General features: G+C 48.2%; 1 protein-coding gene across 6 annotated transcripts in view; it reads left to right on the plus strand.

The window, feature by feature from the left end:
* PPM1B (protein phosphatase, Mg2+/Mn2+ dependent 1B) overlaps positions 1–19,005 on the plus strand; it is a 243,948-nt gene that overhangs the window by 210,788 nt on the left and 14,155 nt on the right. For all 6 annotated transcript variants that reach the window (XM_063918361.1, XM_063918359.1, XM_063918357.1 and 3 more), the window contains exon 3: positions 679–796. In XM_063918361.1, the coding sequence (XP_063774431.1) occupies positions 679–796 (118 nt within the window). The remainder of the gene's footprint in view (positions 1–678; positions 797–19,005) is intronic.

Genomic DNA, 19,005 nt, shown 5'->3' on the forward strand with positions numbered 1-19,005 from the left:
TCCGGGACAGCACATACCAACTTTTCCCATGCTCCCCATTGGGATTCTGCCGACCAGTGCCAATTTTCCTATGCACCACAGGTAGCTAAATGCTTAGCTGAACATTGTTGCAGTGATCTGTGGCTCTATGCCAGTAATGGAGATTTCCCCTTTTTAAGTCAATTGTGTGTTTGTGTAGATAATTCAGAGGGGGGAATTCAATTGTGTCTTTAGCAATGGGCGTCTATCGGAGCAATAATTGAATGGCCTGTTAGCCGCAGTAGTCACAAAAATGTGTTAAGCCCATAGTTTGGGTGCCCAATCCCGGCTTTGGACGCCCATTCAGGCTCCTTAGACGGGTTAAGTCGCATTGTGCGGCTAAACCCGGAGCTGACAGGCGCCTTAACTGGCAATGAGCATCTGATCGGCGCAACAATCTAATAACTTCAATAGACGGCCATTGCTATAAACGCCCAGCAGGGGGCGCAGTAATCAATTAAATCTGCACCAGCATGAGAATTGAGAGGCCAAAATGGCTGTCTCATATAGGACCAGTCTCTTGAAGGGTGGCTGAGAATAGCCAAATACACAATCTGTGTACACCAATCTCTCAAACTGAACCTTCAGTATGTGATCTAACACTGTTCTGATTTTCCCCACAAGTTGATTCAGATTTATATTCTCTTATCTTGCACACAGGGAAGTCGTGATAACATGAGCATTGTGCTAGTTTGTTTTCCAAATGCCCCAAAAGTTTCCGAAGAAGCCATCAAGAAAGATGCAGAGCTGGATAAGCATTTAGAATCAAGAATTGAAGGTATTTTCATTATTTTCCTTACAGAAAGTTATTCCGCTGTTAGCCATTCTCCTGTGTTTCTCCATGTTCCTGCTTGGTTAATATTTTATTTCCTTGATTGTGCAATGCTTCAGAAAGGTGGACTGCATTATCGTGGATAGTCCTTAGTAAGATGTCTTGTGTATTATAATGTTCCAGAGGAGGGGTGCTTAGTTGTAGTTTTTTAATGCTGCTTATCAGGCTACTTGCTAAATTAGCAAAGTTGGGAGTGTTTCATTTCCATAGATCCTGGTCCCCCATTTTTTTTTAAGATGAATGGTCTTTAAGGCCCACACAGTTTACCAGATACTGTGCTACAAACGCATAGTGGCAGTTGCTCAATCATACCCCTTTCACACTGCCAATGCCGGATCCCACCCGGGAATTGGAAACGGGTCCTTCCCGGGTGGGATCTGGCATTGGCCGCTGCTGCAGGCTTCCCCGACCCGGCAATATGCCAGGCTTGTTGCCATAGCAGCGGGGGGCAGAAGTGGAGGTGGCGCTGGGAGATGAGATAATCTCCGCGCCGCCTTTCCCTGCTGTAGTAAATGGGTCCCGGGACGCATCCACCCGGGAGCCCGTTTACACAGCCACTGTCCCGGTATTCAACCCAGGTATAACATTGCTTTAATCCCGGGTTGAATTGCCGGGTCAGGTGACCCGCGATTTCGGCTATGCCCCTTTCACACCGCACACCGACCCAGCAATATGCCGAGTCGATACCGGGTTATTTGTGCGGTGTGAAAGGGGTATTAGTCTGGCAGCACCTATCAGGTGCATGAAAGGGAGGGGTCACAACAAACAGAAATGGGGGTGCTTTTTCACCCCTGGTTTCCCCCTGCGCACTAAATAGTGCTTGCAACATAACTTGAAAATTAATATGGTAATAGAAATTCAGAGATTTATTGCATATATTTGTAGATACTGAGCTATAAAGGAAGTGTATCGTCCTTTATTTATTTTTATTTTTTTTACTCCAATTCAGTATAGGCTGAAGTCTTGCATTCAGGATTTTATTGAGGCAACCTTTTCTTCATTTTAATGCTAGGGCTGTGGAGTTGGTACACTTTGACTCCTACATGAATGGCAAATGTATAAGTTACAAATTTATTGTAGCAAAATGGTAGCACAAGGTATTGTTCTTTCCACCAAATATGTCATCAGGCTAATGGGGGGGAAAACTATGGGGGTGATTCAGTTAGCATCGCGGGGGATGTAGCTCCTGAGGATGAGCAGAAATCTGCTTAAACTATTGTCTCGGGTCCATTCTTACAGCATGTGTGCAAGGCATACCCCCCCCCCCCTTCCCCCAGTACTAACCCGGGAGTTGCTTACCGCGACTGAACACTTGGCATTAGCAGCAGTAAATTGCTTTGTGCAATACAGTCAAAGTGTGATAAGACCACAACATCAAAGGACAAGACTGCAGCATAGCCAGCCAACTGGACTTTTTTGCTTGGAGATTCAGAATTACAAACCACTGATCATGTGTGGAATCTTGGCATTGTTCTGGATGGTTGCTTGACACTTAATATCAGCTACAATCAAATCCACATTCTTTCATCTGAGAAACATAGCCAGAATCAAGCATTTAATTCCCTCTGAAGATCTACCTAAACTCATACATGCATTTGTATCCTCTCGATTGGACTACTGCAATACCCTCTACTTTTGGTCTCCCAGCAAAAGAATTGCACCGCTCACAGCTAGTACAAAACGCAGCTGCCAGGCTGTTATCCAACCAGCCCTGTTCCAGCCACATAACATCCATTCTCGACTCACTCCACTGGCTGCCAGTAAAATGTTGAATCTTCAAGATTGGCTTACTGACTTTCAAAGCCCTACATGACCAGGGCCCAAGGTATCTGAAGCAGCTTCTGATTCCATACTGTCCCACTCGATTACTGCGATCTGTAGATGAAGGACTAGTAACAGTACCTAGAGTCTCCCGTAATTCATCTGGGGGTCGAGCTTTTAGCCATATGGCTCCAACTCTATTGAACTCGTTCCCCGTACAGTACGAGAGGACCCCACTCTAGAATCCTTCAAAAATGAACTCATGACTTTCCTGTTTACTCAAGCATATCCATAATTGTCCCTTTTAATATCTACATGCTCAATGTATTTTCTGAAAAGCTGTTCTGTTCTTTATTGTTTCTGTAATGTATTATTTTAAGTCTATTAAGTTCCTTGAGTCCTGTTGGAGAAAGAGCACTATATAAAATGATTATTCATCCCCATGCTTCTAATTGAATTGCCTCTTACGCAAGAATTTCCTAGGCCGTGCCGTAGAACAAAAGACATGGAGAATTGGTTTGCATTTCTTATTAGGTTGCTTGAATTGGCCGGACAGTCCACTGATCGTAACGCAATAACATAATTGTGGTATAAGATTTCAAAGAAGTGTTCCACAACAAAAAGGAAGCTAATTGAAGCTTTTCCTGCATCCATTTTTAGAGAGCCTGGTTTCGGCAATGTGTTTGGTCTGGCCAAACAAATACTAATCACTAAGATTGCTTCACCCTTATTATAGAACTGATTTTCGCATCATGGGGTTAATTCTGAGTTGATCGCAGCAGCAATTTTGTTAGCAATTGGGCAAAACCATGTGCACTGCAGGGGGGGGCAGATATAACATTTGCAGAGAGTTATATTTGGGTGGGTTATTTTGTTTCTGTGCAGGGTAAATACTGGCTGCTTTATTTTTACACTGCAATTTAGATTTCAGTTTGAACACACCCCACCCAAATCTAACTCTCTCTGCACATGTTATATCTGTCCCTCCTGCAGTGCACATGGTTTTGCCCAACTGCTAACAAAATTGCTGCTGCGATCAACTCAGAATTAGGCCCCATATGTATTCTGACCAAAAAGGGTATTTCTGAGAGTAGCTTAGTGTGTAGAATTTAAGATTTCCAATGAAACAATGTGTTGCTGTGCATCATGGAGATCCCCCTTCTGTGCACATATTGACCAGTTACAGTATTGCTGACTTTGCACGTTTCTCTTTGCACCTCTTGGGTTGCAAGGGAAAACTTGTGATGTTGGCAAGTGCAGTATTCTGAAATGGCACATTGCATTCCCCCACTTTGAAAACTACTTTTATGGCTTTTTGTATTCTCACTTAATCAATTTATCAGTCTTCTAAATAACAGCCACTTCAGAATAGCCAGATCGGTTCCCTGAGCATGTACATGTAGCTCAATGCAAGCTGAATCAAATTGCTCTCTAAAGGACAGAAAAATGTTCTTCTAGTGATGCAAGACTTGTGGCCATCACTGTAGATTTATTAAAGTACTCTTCAATTCATATGAAATCATTTGAAATCGACTGCAATGTAAAATACTAATTTTATGACTTGGAACAATTTGTTTTTTAAATACAAATGACACCTAAGGTGTCAAATGGAAAGGGAAGCATGTGAATACATACAGGATCAGCAGTCAAGTATAATAGTGTAAATACCAAGCAATACATGGAAAGAGTGACGAAGATCCAACTGTATACATGGGGTGGCACAATGGTTTGCAACATCAAACCCCCAAGTTTTCTCAATTCGCTTTTTTTGAATATTTTGTCTAGGGATAGGCCCTGACCCAGCAAAACAGATGAACTCTCTCCTGTGTATTATCTATAAAACTTGCCCTGTTGGTGTATACTTGAGGACTGGAGTCTAGAACCACTGAAATAGAACACAGGTCACCAATTAAACAGTTAGGAGGAGAAATCTGTAGGGTGTCCTGGCACCTGGATTAATGAGTATCATGCTCTTATGGGGGCTTTTAGCACATTTCTGCTTGCCACCTCGGGAAGCAGCAAGCAGAAAGGTGTTCTCCTGCGACATGTGCACACAAATGGAGCAACAATTTTAATTGCTCCATCAGGTGGCCACTATTACAACCGTTGTCAAAACAATTTGTCTAGGGATAGGCTCTCACCCAGCAAAACAGATGAACACTCTCCTGTGTATTATCTACAAAACTTGCCCTGTTGGTGTATACTTGAGACTGGAGTCTAGAACCACTGAAATAGAACACAGGTGTGTGTGTTGTCACATTTACATGTCAGGCAGAGAGTGTTTCATGTACGGCAGAGTGTTCATCTTCCCCAGGGAGCTCACTACTATGTACTCAGTGTAGTGCACCTTCCCAGGCTAGCGGGACTGAACCAGCGTGTCTGGATTCCATCAAAGGAATGATTTCCAATATCGCTAATAAATTGTCCCGCAATGAGAAAGAGACGCAATACTTAAGACAGTCTGTGGATGAGATTATGAAGAGACTCTGTCCCCAAACAAGCGTCTCGGTCACTTGCCATTTGTCCACAAAAACAAACTCTCTCCCATATCCTGCAGTCTGACTCTGATGCTGAGGGGTCAGACATGAAGGAGGGGGGAGGTGGATTCAGAACGGGGACGCTGCTCTGTCAAAGAGAATAGAGTCCCTTATAGAAGCTATCAGATGTGCTAAAAATTCCTTAAAAGGTGACAGAAGAGAGTGAGGAATCTTATTTTCTCTGACGTCCTAGTGGATGCTGGGAACTCCGTAAGGACCATGGGGAATAGCGGGCTCCGAAGGAGGCTGGGCACTCTAGAAAGATCTTAGACTACCTGGTGTGCACTGGCTCCTCCCACTATGACCCTCCTCCAAGCCTCAGTTAGATTTCGTGCCCGGCCGAGGTTGGATGCACACTAGGGGCTCTCCTGAGCTCTTAGAAAGTTAGTCTTAGAATGTGTTATTTTCAGTGAGACCTGCTGGCAACAGGCTCACTGCAGCGAGGGACTAAGGGGAGAAGAAGCGAACTCGCCTGCTTGCAGCCGGATTGGGCTTCTTAGGCTACTGGACACCATTAGCTCCAGAGGGATCGACCGCAGGCCCAGCCTTGATGTTCGGTCCCGGAGCCGCGCCGCCGTCCCCCTTACAGAGCCAGAAGCAAGAAGATGGTCCGGAAAATCGGCGGCATGAAGACATCCTGTCTTCACCAAGGTAGCGCACAGCACTGCAGCTGTGCGCCATTGCTCCTCATACACACTTCACACTCCGGTCACTGAGGGTGCAGGGCGCTGGGGGGGGGCGCCCTGAGGCAGCAATAAAAACACCTTGGCTGGCTAAAATACCTCAATATATAGCCCCTGGGGCTATATATGAGGTAAATACCCCTGCCAGAATCCCATAAAAAGCGGGAGAATACGCCGCAAAAAAGGGGCGGAGCCTATCTCCTCAGCACACTGGCGCCATTTTTCCCTCACAGCTCGGCTGGAAGGAAGCTCCCTGGCTCTTCCCTGCAATTCTACAGTACAGTAAGAGGGAAAAGAGAGGGGGGGCATTAAAATTGGCACTATATACAGTATATTATATTGAAAAGCAGCTATTAGGGACATAACTCAGTTAGTCCCTGTATATATATATAGCGCTCTGGTGTGTGCTGGCATACTCTTACTCTGTCCCCCCAAAGGGCTTTTGTGGGTCCTGTCCTCTGTTGGAGCATTCCCTGTGTGTGTGGAGTGTGTCGGTACGGCTGTGTCGACATGTTTGAGGAGGATAATGATGTGGAGGGGGAGCAGATGCCTTTAGCAGGGATGTCACCCCCTGGGGGTCAGACACCTGAGTGGATGGTATTATGGCAGGAAATGAGTGCACGTATAGACTCCTTACATAAAAAAATTTGACGACATGCCGACTGTGGGACAGCCGAGTCTTCAGCTCGTGCCTGTCCAGGTGTCTCAAAAGTCATCAGGGGCTCTGAAACGCCCGCTATCTCAGGTGGCACAAGTAGATGTCGACACGGATACTGACACCAGTGTCGACGACGAGTCAAATTTAATGCCCGTTTAAGGCCATTCACTGCATGATTGAGGCAATGAAAGAGGTGTTAAATATTTCTGATTTACATCCAGGTACCACAAAAAAGGGTATTATGTTTGGGGAGAAAAAACTACCTGTAGTTTTTCCCCCGTCAGATGAATTAAATGAAGTGTGTGAAGAAGCGTGGGCTTCCCCTGATAAGAAATTGGTAATTCCTAAGAAGCTACTAATGGCGTTCCCTTTCCCGCCAGAGGATAGTTTACGTTGGGAAACACCCCCGAAGGTGGATAAAGCGCTCACACGTTTGTCTAAAAAGGTGGCACTACCGTCCCAGGATACGGCCGCCCTTAAGGAACCTGTTGATAGAAAGCAGGAGGCGATCCTGAAGTCTGTAAATACACACTCAGGCATTATACTCAGACCAGCTATTGCGTCAGCATGGATGTGCAGTGCTGCCGCTGCGTGGTCAGATAAACTGTCAGAAGATATTGACAGGTTAGACAGAGACACGATCCTGCTAACAATTGACCATATCAAAGACTCAGTCTTATACATGAGAGATGCACAGAGGGAAATCTGCCGGCTGGCATCTAAAGTAAGTGCATTATCCATCTCTGCTAGGAGATGCTTATGGACTCGCCAGTGGACTGGAGATGCAGATTCCAAAAGGCACATGGAAGTTTTGCCTTATAAGGGGGAGGAATTATTTGGGGATGGTCTCTCCGACCTAGTTTCCACAGCAACGTCTGGGAAGTCAGCATTTTTACCCCATGTCCCCTCACAGCCTAAGAAGGCGCCATTTTATCAGGTTCAGTCCTTTCGGTCCCAGAAAAACAAGCGGGGAAAAGGAGGGTTTTTTCTGTCAAGAGGCAGAGGCAGGGGAAAAAGGCTGCAGCAAACAGCAGGTTCCCAGGAACAAAAGTCCTCCCCCGCTTCCTCTTCCAAGTCCGCCGCATGACGGTGGGGCTTCACAGGCGGAGCCAGGTACGGTGGGGGCCCGCCTCAGGAATTTCAGCGATCAGTGGGCTCGCTCACAGGTGGATCCCTGGATCCTTCAAATAGTATCTCAGGGATACAGGCTGGAATTCGAGGCGACTCCACCCCGCCGTTTCCTAAAATCCGCCTTGCCGATTGCTCCCTCAGACAGGGAGGCGGTGCTAGCAGCGATTCACAAGCTGTATTCCCAGCAGGTGATAATCAAGGTACCCCTACTTCAACAAGGCCGGGGTTACTATTCCACACTATTTGTGGTGCCGAAACCGGACGGTTCGGTGAGACCCATTTTAAATTTGAAATCCTTGAACACATACATAAAAAAATTCAAGTTCAAGATGGAATCGCTCAGGGCGGTTATTGCAAGCCTGGACGAGGGGGATTACATGGTATCCCTGGACATCAAGGATGCTTACCTGCATGTCCCCATTTACAATTCTCACCAGGAGTACCTCAGATTTGTGGTACAGGATTGCCATTACCAATTCCAGACGCTGCCGTTTGGACTCTCCACGGCACCGAGGGTATTTACCAAGGTTATGGCGGAAATGATGATACTCCTTCGAAAAAAGGGAGTTTTAATTATCCCATACTTGGACGATCTCCTAATAAAGACACGATCCAAGGAACAGTTGTTAGTGGGAGTAGCACTATCTCAGGAAGTGCTGAGCCAGCACGGTTGGATTCTGAATATCCCAAAGTCACAGCTGGTCCCCACGACACGTCTAATGTTCCTGGGAATGATTCTGGACACGGCCCAGAAAAAAAGTGTTTCTCCCGGAGGAGAAAGCCAGGGAGTTGTCTTCTCTAGTCAGAGACCTCCTAAAACCAAAACAGGTATCGGTGCATCACTGCACGCGGGTCCTGGGAAAGATGGTAGCTTCTTACGAAGCAATTCCATTCGGCAGGTTCCATGCCAGAATTTTTCAGTGGGACCTGTTGGACAAGTGGTCCGGATCGCATCTTCAGATGCATCGTTTAATAGCCCTGTCTCCACGAACCAGGGTGTCTCTTCTGTGGTGGCTGCACAGTGCTCATCTTCTGGAGGGCCGCAGATTCGGCATACAGGACTGGGTCCTGGTGACCACGGATGCCAGCCTACGAGGCTGGGGGGCAGTCACAAAGGGAAGAAATTTCCAAGGACTATGGTCAAGTCAGGAGACTGCCCTTCACATAAATATTCTGGAACTAAGGGCCATTTACAATGCCCTAAGTCAAGCAAAATCCCTGCTCCTACACCAGCCGGTGCTGATCCAGTCAGACAACATCACGGCAGTCGCCCATGTGAATCGACAGGGCGGCACAAGAAGCAGGACGGCGAGGGCAGAAGCCACAAAAATTCTCCGATGGGCGGAGAATCATGTACTAGCACTGTCAGCAGTGTTCATCCCGGGAGTGGACAACTGGGAAGCAGACTTTCTCAGCAGGCACGACCTCCACCCGGGAGAGTGGGGACTTCATCCAGAAGTCTTCCAAATGATTGTAAATCAGTGGGGTCGTCCACAGGTGGACATGATGGCGTCCCGCCTAAACAAAAAACTAGAGAAGTATTGCGCCAGGTCAAGAGACCCTCAGTTGATAGCTGTGGACGCTCTAGTGACACCGTGGGTGTACCGGTCAGTTTGTGTTCCCTCCTCTACCTCTCATACCAAAGGTATTGAGAATAATAAGAAAGCGAGGAGTAAACACAATTCTCGTGGTTCCGGATTGGCCGAGAAGAGCGTGGTACCCGGAACTTCAAGAGATGATCTCAGAGGACCCGTGGTCTCTGCCGCTCAGACAGGACCTGCTGCAGCAGGGCCCCTGTCTGTTCCAAGACTTACCGCGGCTGCGTTTGACGGCATGGCGGTTGAACGCCGGATCCTGAAGGAAAAGGGCATTCCGGAGGAAGTCATTCCTACGGTTATTAAAGCCAGGAAAGAGGTCACAGCAACTCATTATCACCGCATATGGCGGAGGTATGTTGCATGGTGTGAGGCCGAAAAGGCCCCAACGGAGGAATTTCAACTGGGTCGATTTCTGCATTTCCTGCGAGCAGGAGTGAATATGGGCCTAAAACTGGGCTCCATTAAGGTACAGATCTCGGCTCTGTCAATTTTCTTTCAAAAAGAACTAGCTTCAGTACCTGAAGTTCAGACATTTGTGAAAGGAGTGCTGTATATTCAGCCCCCATTTGTGCCTCCTGTGGCACCTTGGGATCTCAACGTGATGTTGAGTTTCTTAAAATCACATTGGTTTGAGCCACTAAAAACTGTGGATCTGAAATATCTCACATGGAAAGTGGTCATGTTATTGGCCTTGGCTTCAGCCAGGCGAGTGTCAGAGTTGGCGGCTTTATCATGTAAAAGCCCTTATCTGATTTTCCATATGGATAGGGCAGAATTGAGGACTCGTCCCCAGTTTCTCCCTAAGGTGGTGTCAGCGTTTCACCTGAACCAGCCTATTGTGGTGCCTGCGGCTACTAAGGATTTGGAGGACTCCAAGTTGCTAGACGTTGTCAGGGCCCTGAAAATATGTTTCCAGGACGGCTGGAGTCAGAAAATCTGACTCGCTGTTTATCCTGTATGCACCCAACAAGCTGGGTGCTCCTGCTTCTAAGCAGACTATTGCTCGTTGGATTTGTAGTACAATTCAGCTTGCACATACTGTGGCAGGCCTGCCACAGCCAAAATCTGTCAATGCCCATTCCACAAGGAAGGTGGGCTCATCTTGGGCGGCTGCCCGAGGGGTCTCGGCTTTACAACTTTGCCGAGCTGCTACTTGGTCAGGGGCAAACACGTTTGCAAAATTCTTTAAATTTGATACCCTGGCTGAGGAGGACCTGGAGTTCTCTCATTCGGTGCTGCAGTCATCCGCACTCTCCCGCCCGTTTGGGAGCTTTGGTATAATCCCCATGGTCCTTACGGAGTTCCCAGCATCCACTAGGACGTCAGAGAAAATAAGAATTTACTCACCGGTAATTCTATTTCTCGTAGTCCGTAGTGGATGCTGGGCGCCCATCCCAAGTGCGGTTTATCTGCAATACTTGTACATAGTTATTGTTAACTAAATCGGGTTATTGTTGAGCCATCTGTTGAGAGGCTCTATTGTTTCATACTGTTAACTGTGTTTCATATCACGAGTTGTACGGTGTGATTGGTGTGGCTGGTATGAGTCTTACCCGGGATTCAAAATCCTTCCTTATTGTGTACGCTCGTCCGGGCACAGTACCTAACTGAGGCTTGGAGGAGGGTCATAGTGGGAGGAGCCAGTGCACACCAGGTAGTCTAAGATCTTTCTAGAGTGCCCTGCCTCCTTCGGAGCCCGCAATTCCCCATGGTCCTTACGGAGTTCCCAGCATCCACTACGGACTACGAGAAATAGAATTACCGGTGAGTAAATTCTTATTTTAATGTAAAAAAAGAAGTCCTCAGTCACTCTTCCTGTATCAAAGGAATTGAATACCCTGTTTGAAGAACCGTGGGTTAATCCTGATAAGAAATTTCAAATCCCTAAAAGGTTACACTCCTCTTTTCCTTTTCCTCCTGAAGATAGGAAAAAATTGTAAAGTTCACCAATAGTGGATGCATGTGTGACAGGTTGTCAGGGAAGATTGTTACCCATCCCTGTTGCAGCCTCCCTGAAAGACACTGCTGATCGTAAGATTGAGACTACACTCAAATCCTTGTACACAGCTGCCTGGGGTGGCTCAGAGACCCACTACAGCATGTGCGTGGATTACTAAAGCCACTGCTAAATGGTCGGGTAACCTTATTGAAGGGTTGGATTCCTTATCTAGGGGGCAGATTGTGTTACTCCTGCAACATATACAGGACTCTATGAACTTTATGGTGGAAGCCACAAAAGAAGTAGGTTTGCTTAATACAGGGCTTTATGGTTACGCCAGTGGACTACGGACGCGGACTCCAGGAAAGGCGTGGAAGGTCTACCCTTCACAATAGAGGCCTTATTTGGAGATGAACTAGACAAATGGATCTCCAAAGCTACTGCGGGTAAGTCCACATATCTTCCTTCGGCAGCTCCCCCAACCAGGAAGACCTACTCTACAGTTCTTTCTGACTGCCAAGTTTAAGGGCAAAGTCAGAGAATCTTCTACTACCAACAGAGGCGCTAGAGGTAAACCATGCAAACCAGCAACTGCCGGTTCTCTGGAACAGAGTTCCAGCTCTTCTTCCTCAAAGCCTTCTGCATGACGGTGGACCGCGAGGCCTGGAAGACTGGCAGGTGGGAGCCCGACTAAAAAATTTCAGTCACATCTGGACAACATCATGCCAGAATCCCTGGGTCATAGATCTTATTTCCCAGGGCTACAGAATGGAGTTGCAGGAGCTTCCACCTCACAGATTCTTCAAATCAGGCTTACCTCACAAGAGGCAAGTATAACCTTACAGGATGCCATTCAAAAACTGGTAGACTCAGGTCATTGTTCCAGTTACACCTCATCTCCAAAACAAGGGTTATTATTCCAAGTTGTTTGTGGTACCGAAACTGGATGGTTCGTTAAGGCCGATTTTGAATCTAAAATCGTTGAACCCATACTTACGAGTGTTCAAATTCAAGATGAAGTCTCTGAGAGCGGTGATCTCGGGTCTAGAGGATGGTGAATTCCTAGTGTCTGTGGATATCAAGGATGCGTTCCTTCACATTCCGATCTGGCCGCCTCACCAGGCTTATCTACGCTTTGCACTACAGGACTGTCACTGCCAGTTCCAGGCCCTGCCATTTGGTCTCCACTGCACCGAGGGTGTTCACCTAGGTGATTGCAGAGATTGTTTCTCTAACGTCCTAGTGGATGCTGGGGACTCAGTAAGGACAATGGGGAATAGACGGGCTCCACAGGAGACAGGGCACTTTAAGAAAGAATTAGGACTACTGGTGTGCACTGGCTCCTCCCTCTATGCCCCTCCTACAGACCTCAGTTAGAATCTGTGCCCGGCCGAGCTGGGGCCACTTTAGTGAGCTCTTCTGAGCTTGCTAATAAGAAAGTATTTTGTTAGGATTTTTTATTTTCAGAGAGATCTGCTGGCAACAGGCTCTCTGCTACGTGGGACTGAGGGGAGAGAAGCAGACCTACTAACTGCGGATAGGTCATGCTTCTTAGGCTACTGGACACCATTAGCTCCAGAGGGATCGAACACAGGAACGCACCCTTGGTCGTCCGATCCCGGAGCCGCGCCGCCGTCCCCCTCGCAGAGCCAGAAGCCGGCGTGTGAAGCAAGAAGACGTCAAAAGCGGCGGCAGAAGACTCCAGTCTTCATATGAGGTAGCGCACAGCACTGCAGCTGTGCACCATTGCTCCCACATCAAACCCACACACTCCGGTCACTGTAGGGTGCAGGGGGGAGGGGGGGGGGCGCGCCCTGGGCAGTAATTAAGTACCTCTTGGCATAAACGGGCATATATACAGTTGGGCACTGTATATATGCATGAGCCCCCGACATTATTTTACACAAAATCGCGGGACAGAAGCCCGCCGCTGAGGGGGCGGGGCTTCTTCCTCAGCACTCACCAGCGCCATTTTCTCTCCACAGCTCCGCTGAGAGGAAGCTCCCCAGGCTCTCCCCTGCAGATTCACGTTAGAAAGAGGGTAAAAAGAGAGGGGGGCACATAAATTTAGCGCAAAATCAGTATATACAGCAGCTACTGGGTAAACACTAAGTTACTGTGTAATTCCTGGGTCATATAGCGCTGGGATGTGTGCTGGCATACTCTCTCTCTGTCTCTCCAAAAGGCCTTGTGGGGGTTCTGTCCTCAAATAGAGCATCCCCTGTGTGTGTGGTGTGTCGGTACTCTTGTGTCGACATGTGTGACGGGGAAGGCTATGTGGAAGCAGAGCAGGTGCAGATGAATGTGGTGTCTCCGCCGACGGCGCCGACACCTGATTGGATGGATATGTGGAAGGTGTTAAATGATAATGTAAACTCCTTTCATAAAAGGTTGGATAAAGCTGATGCCTTGGGACAGTCAGGGTCCCAACCCATGCCTGATCCTACAGTGCAGAGGCCGTCAGGGTCTCAGAAGCGCCCACTATCCCAAATTGTTGACACGGATATCGACACAGATTCTGACTCCAGTGTCGATGGCGATGATGCAAAGTTGCAGCCTAAAATGGCTAAAGCCATCCGCTACATGATTATAGCAATGAAGGATGTATTGCACATCTCAGAGGAAAACCCTGTCCCTGCCAAGAGGGTTTATATGTTTGGGGAGAAATGGCAAGAAGTCACTTTTCCCCCTTCACATGAGTTAAATGAGTTATGTGAAAAAGCTTGGGATTCTCCTGGTAGGAAAATGCAGATTTCCAAACTGCGTATCCTTTCCAGCCAACGGACAGGTTATGCTGGGAATCCTCCCCTAGGGTAGACAAAGCTTTGACACGCTTATCTAAGAAGGGAGCCCTGCCGTCACAGGATACGGCCGCGCTAAAAGATCCTGCGGATAGAAAGCAGGAAGGTATCCTGAAGTCCGTTTATACACATTCAGGTACCCTACTAAGGCCGGCAATTGCGTCGGCCTGGATGTGTAGTGCTGTAGCAGCATGGACAGATACTCTGTCTGAGGAGCTTGATACCTTGGACAAGGATACTATATTGCTGACCCTGGGGCATATAAAAGACGCTGTCCTATACATGAGGGATGCCCAGAGAGACATTTGCCTACTGGGCTCTAGAATAAATGCAATGTCCATTTCTGCCAGAAGGGTCCTGTGGACTCTGCAATGGACAGGTGATGCCAACTCAAAAAAGCACATGAGGAATTGTTTGGGGACGGTCTCTCGGATCTAGTTTCCACAGCTACGGCTGGGAAGTCAAATTTTTTGCCATATATTCCCTCACAACCTAAGAAAGCACCGTATTACCAAATGCAGTCCTTTCGATCAGAGGCAAGAAAGTCAGAGGTGCGTCCTTTCTTGCCAGAGGCAGGGGTAGAGGAAAGAAGCTGCACAATACAGCTAGTTCCCAGGAACAGAAGTCCTCCCCGGCTTCCACTAAATCCACCGCATGACGCTGGGGCTCCACAGGTGGAGCCAGGAGCGGTGGGGGCGCGTCTCCGAAATTTCAGCCACCAGTGGGTTTGCTCACGGGTGGATCCCTGGGCTTTACAGATTGTGTCTTAGGGATACAAGCTGGAATTCGAAGTGATGCCCCCTCACTGTTACCTCAAATCGGCCCTGCCAGCTTCCCCCATAGAAAGGGAAGTAGTGTTAGCGCCAATTCACAAATTATATCTCCAGCAGGTGGTGGTAAAGGTTCCCCTCCCTCAACAGGGAAGGGGTTACTATTCCACAATGTTTGTGGTTCCGAAACCGGACGGTTCGGTCAGACCCATATTGAATTTAAAATCCCTGAACATTTACCTGAAAAGGTTCAAGTTCAAGATGGAATCGCTCAGGGCGGTCATTGCAAGCCTGGAAGAGGGGGATTTTATGGTGTCTCTGGACATAAAGGATGCTTGCCTGCATGTCCCCATTTATCCACCTCATCAGGAGTACCTCAGATTTGTGGTACAGGACTGTCATTACCAATTCCAGACGTTGCCGTTTGGTCTGTCCACGGCACCGAGAATATTTACCAAGGTAATGGCAGAAATGATGGTGCTTCTGCGAAAGCAAGGAGTTACAATTATCCCATACTTGGACGATCTCCTCACAAAGGCGAGGTCCAGAGAGCAGTTGCTGATCAGCGTAGCACACTCTCGGGAGGTGTTACAACAGCACGGCTGGATTCTGAATATTCCAAAGTCGCAGCTGATTCCTACGACGAGTCTGCCCTTCCTGGGCATGATTCTGGACACAGACCAGAAGAAGGTGTTTCTCCCGGAGGAGAAGGCCCAGTAGCTCGTGACTCTGGTCAGAGACCTCTTAAAACCAAAACAGGTGTCGGTGCATCTATGCACGCGAGTCCTGGGAAAGATGGTGGCATCATACGAAGCCATTCCCTTCGGCAGGTTCCATGCGAGGACCTTTCAGTGGGATCTGTTGGACAAGTGGTCCGGATCGCATCTTCAGATGCATCGGCTGATCACCCTTTCCCCCAGGGCCAGGGTGTCTTTTCTGTGGTGGCTGCAGAGTGCTCACCTTCTCGAGGGCTGCAGGTTCGGCATACAGGACTGGGTCCTGGTGACCACGGATGCAAGCCTCCGAGGGTGGGGGGCAGTCACTCAGGAAAGAAACTTCCAGGGGCTGTGGTCAAGTCAAGAGACTTGTCTGCACATCAATATCCTGGAACTAAGGGCCATATACAACGCCCTGAGTCAAGCGGAGCCTCTGCTTCGCAACCAACCGGTGCTGATTCAGTCAGACAACATCACCGCAGTGGCTCATGTGAACCGCCAGGACGGCACAAGAAGCAGGGTGGCAATGGCAGAAGCCACCAGAATTCTTCGCTGGGCGGAGAATCACGTGCAAGCACTGTCAGCAGTGTTCATTCCGGGAGTGGACAACTGGGAAGCAGACTTCCTCAGCAGGCACGACCTCCACCCGGGAGAGTGGGGACTTCATCAAGAAGTCTTCACACAGATTACTAATCGATGGGAACTGCCACAGGTGGACATGATGGCATCCCGCCTCAACAAAATGCTACAAAGGTATTGCGCCAGGTCAAGAGACCCTCAGGCGATAGCTGTGGACGCACTAGTGACATCGTGGGTGTTCCAGTCGGTTTATGTGTTTCCTCCTCTTCCTCTCAAACACAAGGTGCTGAGAATCGTAAGAAAAAGAGGAGTGAGAACAATACTCATTGTTCCGGATTGGCCAAGAAGGGCTTGGTATCCGGAACTGCTAGAAATGCTCAGAGGACCCGTGGCCTCTGCCTCTCAGACAGGATCTGTTGCAACAGGGGCCCTGTCTGTTCCAAGACTTACCGCGGCTGCGTTTGACGGCATGGCGGTTGAACGCCGGATCCTAGCGGAAAAAGGCATTCCGGATGAGGTTATTCCTACGCTGATAAAGGCTAGGAAGGACGTGACAGCAAAACATTATCACCGTATATGGCGAAAATATGTTGCTTGGTGTGAGGCCAGGAAGGCCCCTACAGAGGAATTCCAACTGGGCCGTTTCCTTCACTTCCTACAGGCGGGAGTGACTATAGGCTTAAAATTAGGGTCCATTAAGGTCCAGATTTCGGCCCTATCCATTTTCTTTCAAAAGGAACTGGCTTCTCTTCCTGAAGTTCAGACGTTTGTAAAGGGAGTGCTGCACATTCAGCCCCCTTTTGTGCCACCAGTGGCACCTTGAGATCTTAACGTGGTGTTGAGTTTCCTGAAATCTCACTGGTTTGAGCCACTTAAGACCGTGGAGTTAAAATATCTCACGTGGAAAGTGGTCATGCTATTGGCCTTAGCTTCGGCTAGGCGTGTGTCTGAATTGTCATGTAAAAGCCCCTATCTGGTTTTCCATATGGACAGGGCAGAGTTACGGACTCGTCCGCAAGTTCTGCCGAAGGTGGTGTCATCCTTTCATTTGAACCAACCTATTGTGGTGCCTGCGGCTACTCGTGACTTGGAGGATTCCAAGTTACTAGATGTAGTCAGGGCTTTGAATATTTATGTAGCCAGAACGGCTGGAGTCAGGAAAACTGACGCGCTGTTTACCCTGTATGCATCCAACAAGCTGGGTGCTCCTGCTTCAAAGCAAACTATTGCTCGCTGGATCTGTAACACGATTCAGCAGGCTCATTCTGCGGCTGGATTGCCGCATCCAAAATCAGTAAAAGCCCATTCCACAAGGAATGTGGGCTCTTCTTGGGCAGCTGCCCGAGGGGTCTCGGCATTACAGCTTTGCCGAGCAGCTACTTGGTCGGGTTCAAACACCTTTGCAAAGTTCTACAAGTTTGATACCCTGGCTGAGGAGGACCTTGTGTTTGCTCATTCGGTGCTGCAGAGTCATCCGCACTCTCCCGCCCGTTTGGGTGCTTTGGTATAATCCCCATGGTCCTTACGTAGTCCCCAGCATCCACTAGGACGTTAGAGAAAATAAGATTTTACTTACCGGTAAATCTATTTCTCGTAGTCCGTAGTGAATGCTGGGCGCCCGTCCCAAGTGCGGACTTCTTCTGCAATACTTGTATATAGTTATTGCTTAAATTAGGGTTATGTTATGGTTGCATCAGGTTTGTCTGATGCTCTGTTGTTGTTCATACTGTTAACTGGATAAGTTTATCACGAGTTATACGGTGTGGCTGGTATGAGTCTTACCCTGGATTCCAAAATCCTTTCCTTGTACTGTCAGCTCTTCCGGGCACAGTTTCCTTAACTGAGGTCTGGAGGAGGAGCATAAAGGGAGGAGCCAGTGCACACCAGTAGTCCTAATTCTTTCTTAAAGTGCCCTGTCTCCTGCGGAGCCAGTCTATTCCCCATGGTCCTTACGGAATCCCCAGCATCCACTACGGACTACGAGAAATAGATTTACCGGTAAGTAAAATCTTATTTTTTCCTTCGCAAGCAGGGAGTGATCATAATTCTATACCTGGACGATCTGTTGATAAAGGCACCGTCCAGGGAAAGGTTGTTGGGCAGCATTGGTCTCACAGCCAAACTATTCCTGGATCACGGGTGGATTCTAAATCTCCCGAAATCTCACTTCGAGCTAACTCGGAGTTTCCCATTTCTGGGAATGATACTGGACACAGTTGCATAAAGTATTTCGTCCGTTGGAAAAGGCATTGGTAATCCAGTCGATGGTACTGGTTGTCCTGAAGTCATTCCTGATATCTGTGCATCTATGCATTCGCCTTCTGGCTGAAAATGGTGGCCTCTTTTGAGGCGCTTCAATATGGAAGGTTTCATGCGTGGCCCTTCCAGCTGGATCTTTTGGACATATGGTCCGGATCACACCTTCACATGCACCAGAGGATCCGTCTGTCGCCAAAGGTCCGGATCTCCCTTCTGTGGTGGCTTCAGACTTCTCACCTAATCGAGGGCTGACTGTACGGGATTCAGAATTGGATTCTGCTAACCACAGACGTGAGTCTCAGAGGTTGGGGAGCAGTCACCCAGGGGGTGCAGTTTTAAGGAAGATGGTCAAGTCATGAAGTCGTCCTTCCAATTAACATTCTGGAACTCAGGACTGTATACAACGCCCTTCTGCAGGCCTCATATCTTCAAGATTGGGCCATTCAAGTTCAGTCGGACAATGTGACTGCAGTACTGTACATAAACCGACAGGGCGGAATGAAAAGCAGAGCAGCAATGTCATCAAGAATACTCCTCTGGGCAGAAAAACACGCTGTGGTGGTGCCGGCGGTCTTCATTCCGGGAGTAGACAACTGGGAAGTAGACTTCCTCAGCAGACACGAGCTGCACCTGGGGGAGTGGGGCCTTCACCCGGAGGTGTTCAGGTGCTTGACACGTTGATAGGGATGTCCACAAATCGACATGATGGCCTCTCGTCTCAAC

Source organism: Pseudophryne corroboree, chromosome 4 (genome assembly GCF_028390025.1).
Source record: "Pseudophryne corroboree isolate aPseCor3 chromosome 4, aPseCor3.hap2, whole genome shotgun sequence".
Classification (NCBI taxonomy): Eukaryota; Metazoa; Chordata; class Amphibia; order Anura; family Myobatrachidae; genus Pseudophryne; species Pseudophryne corroboree.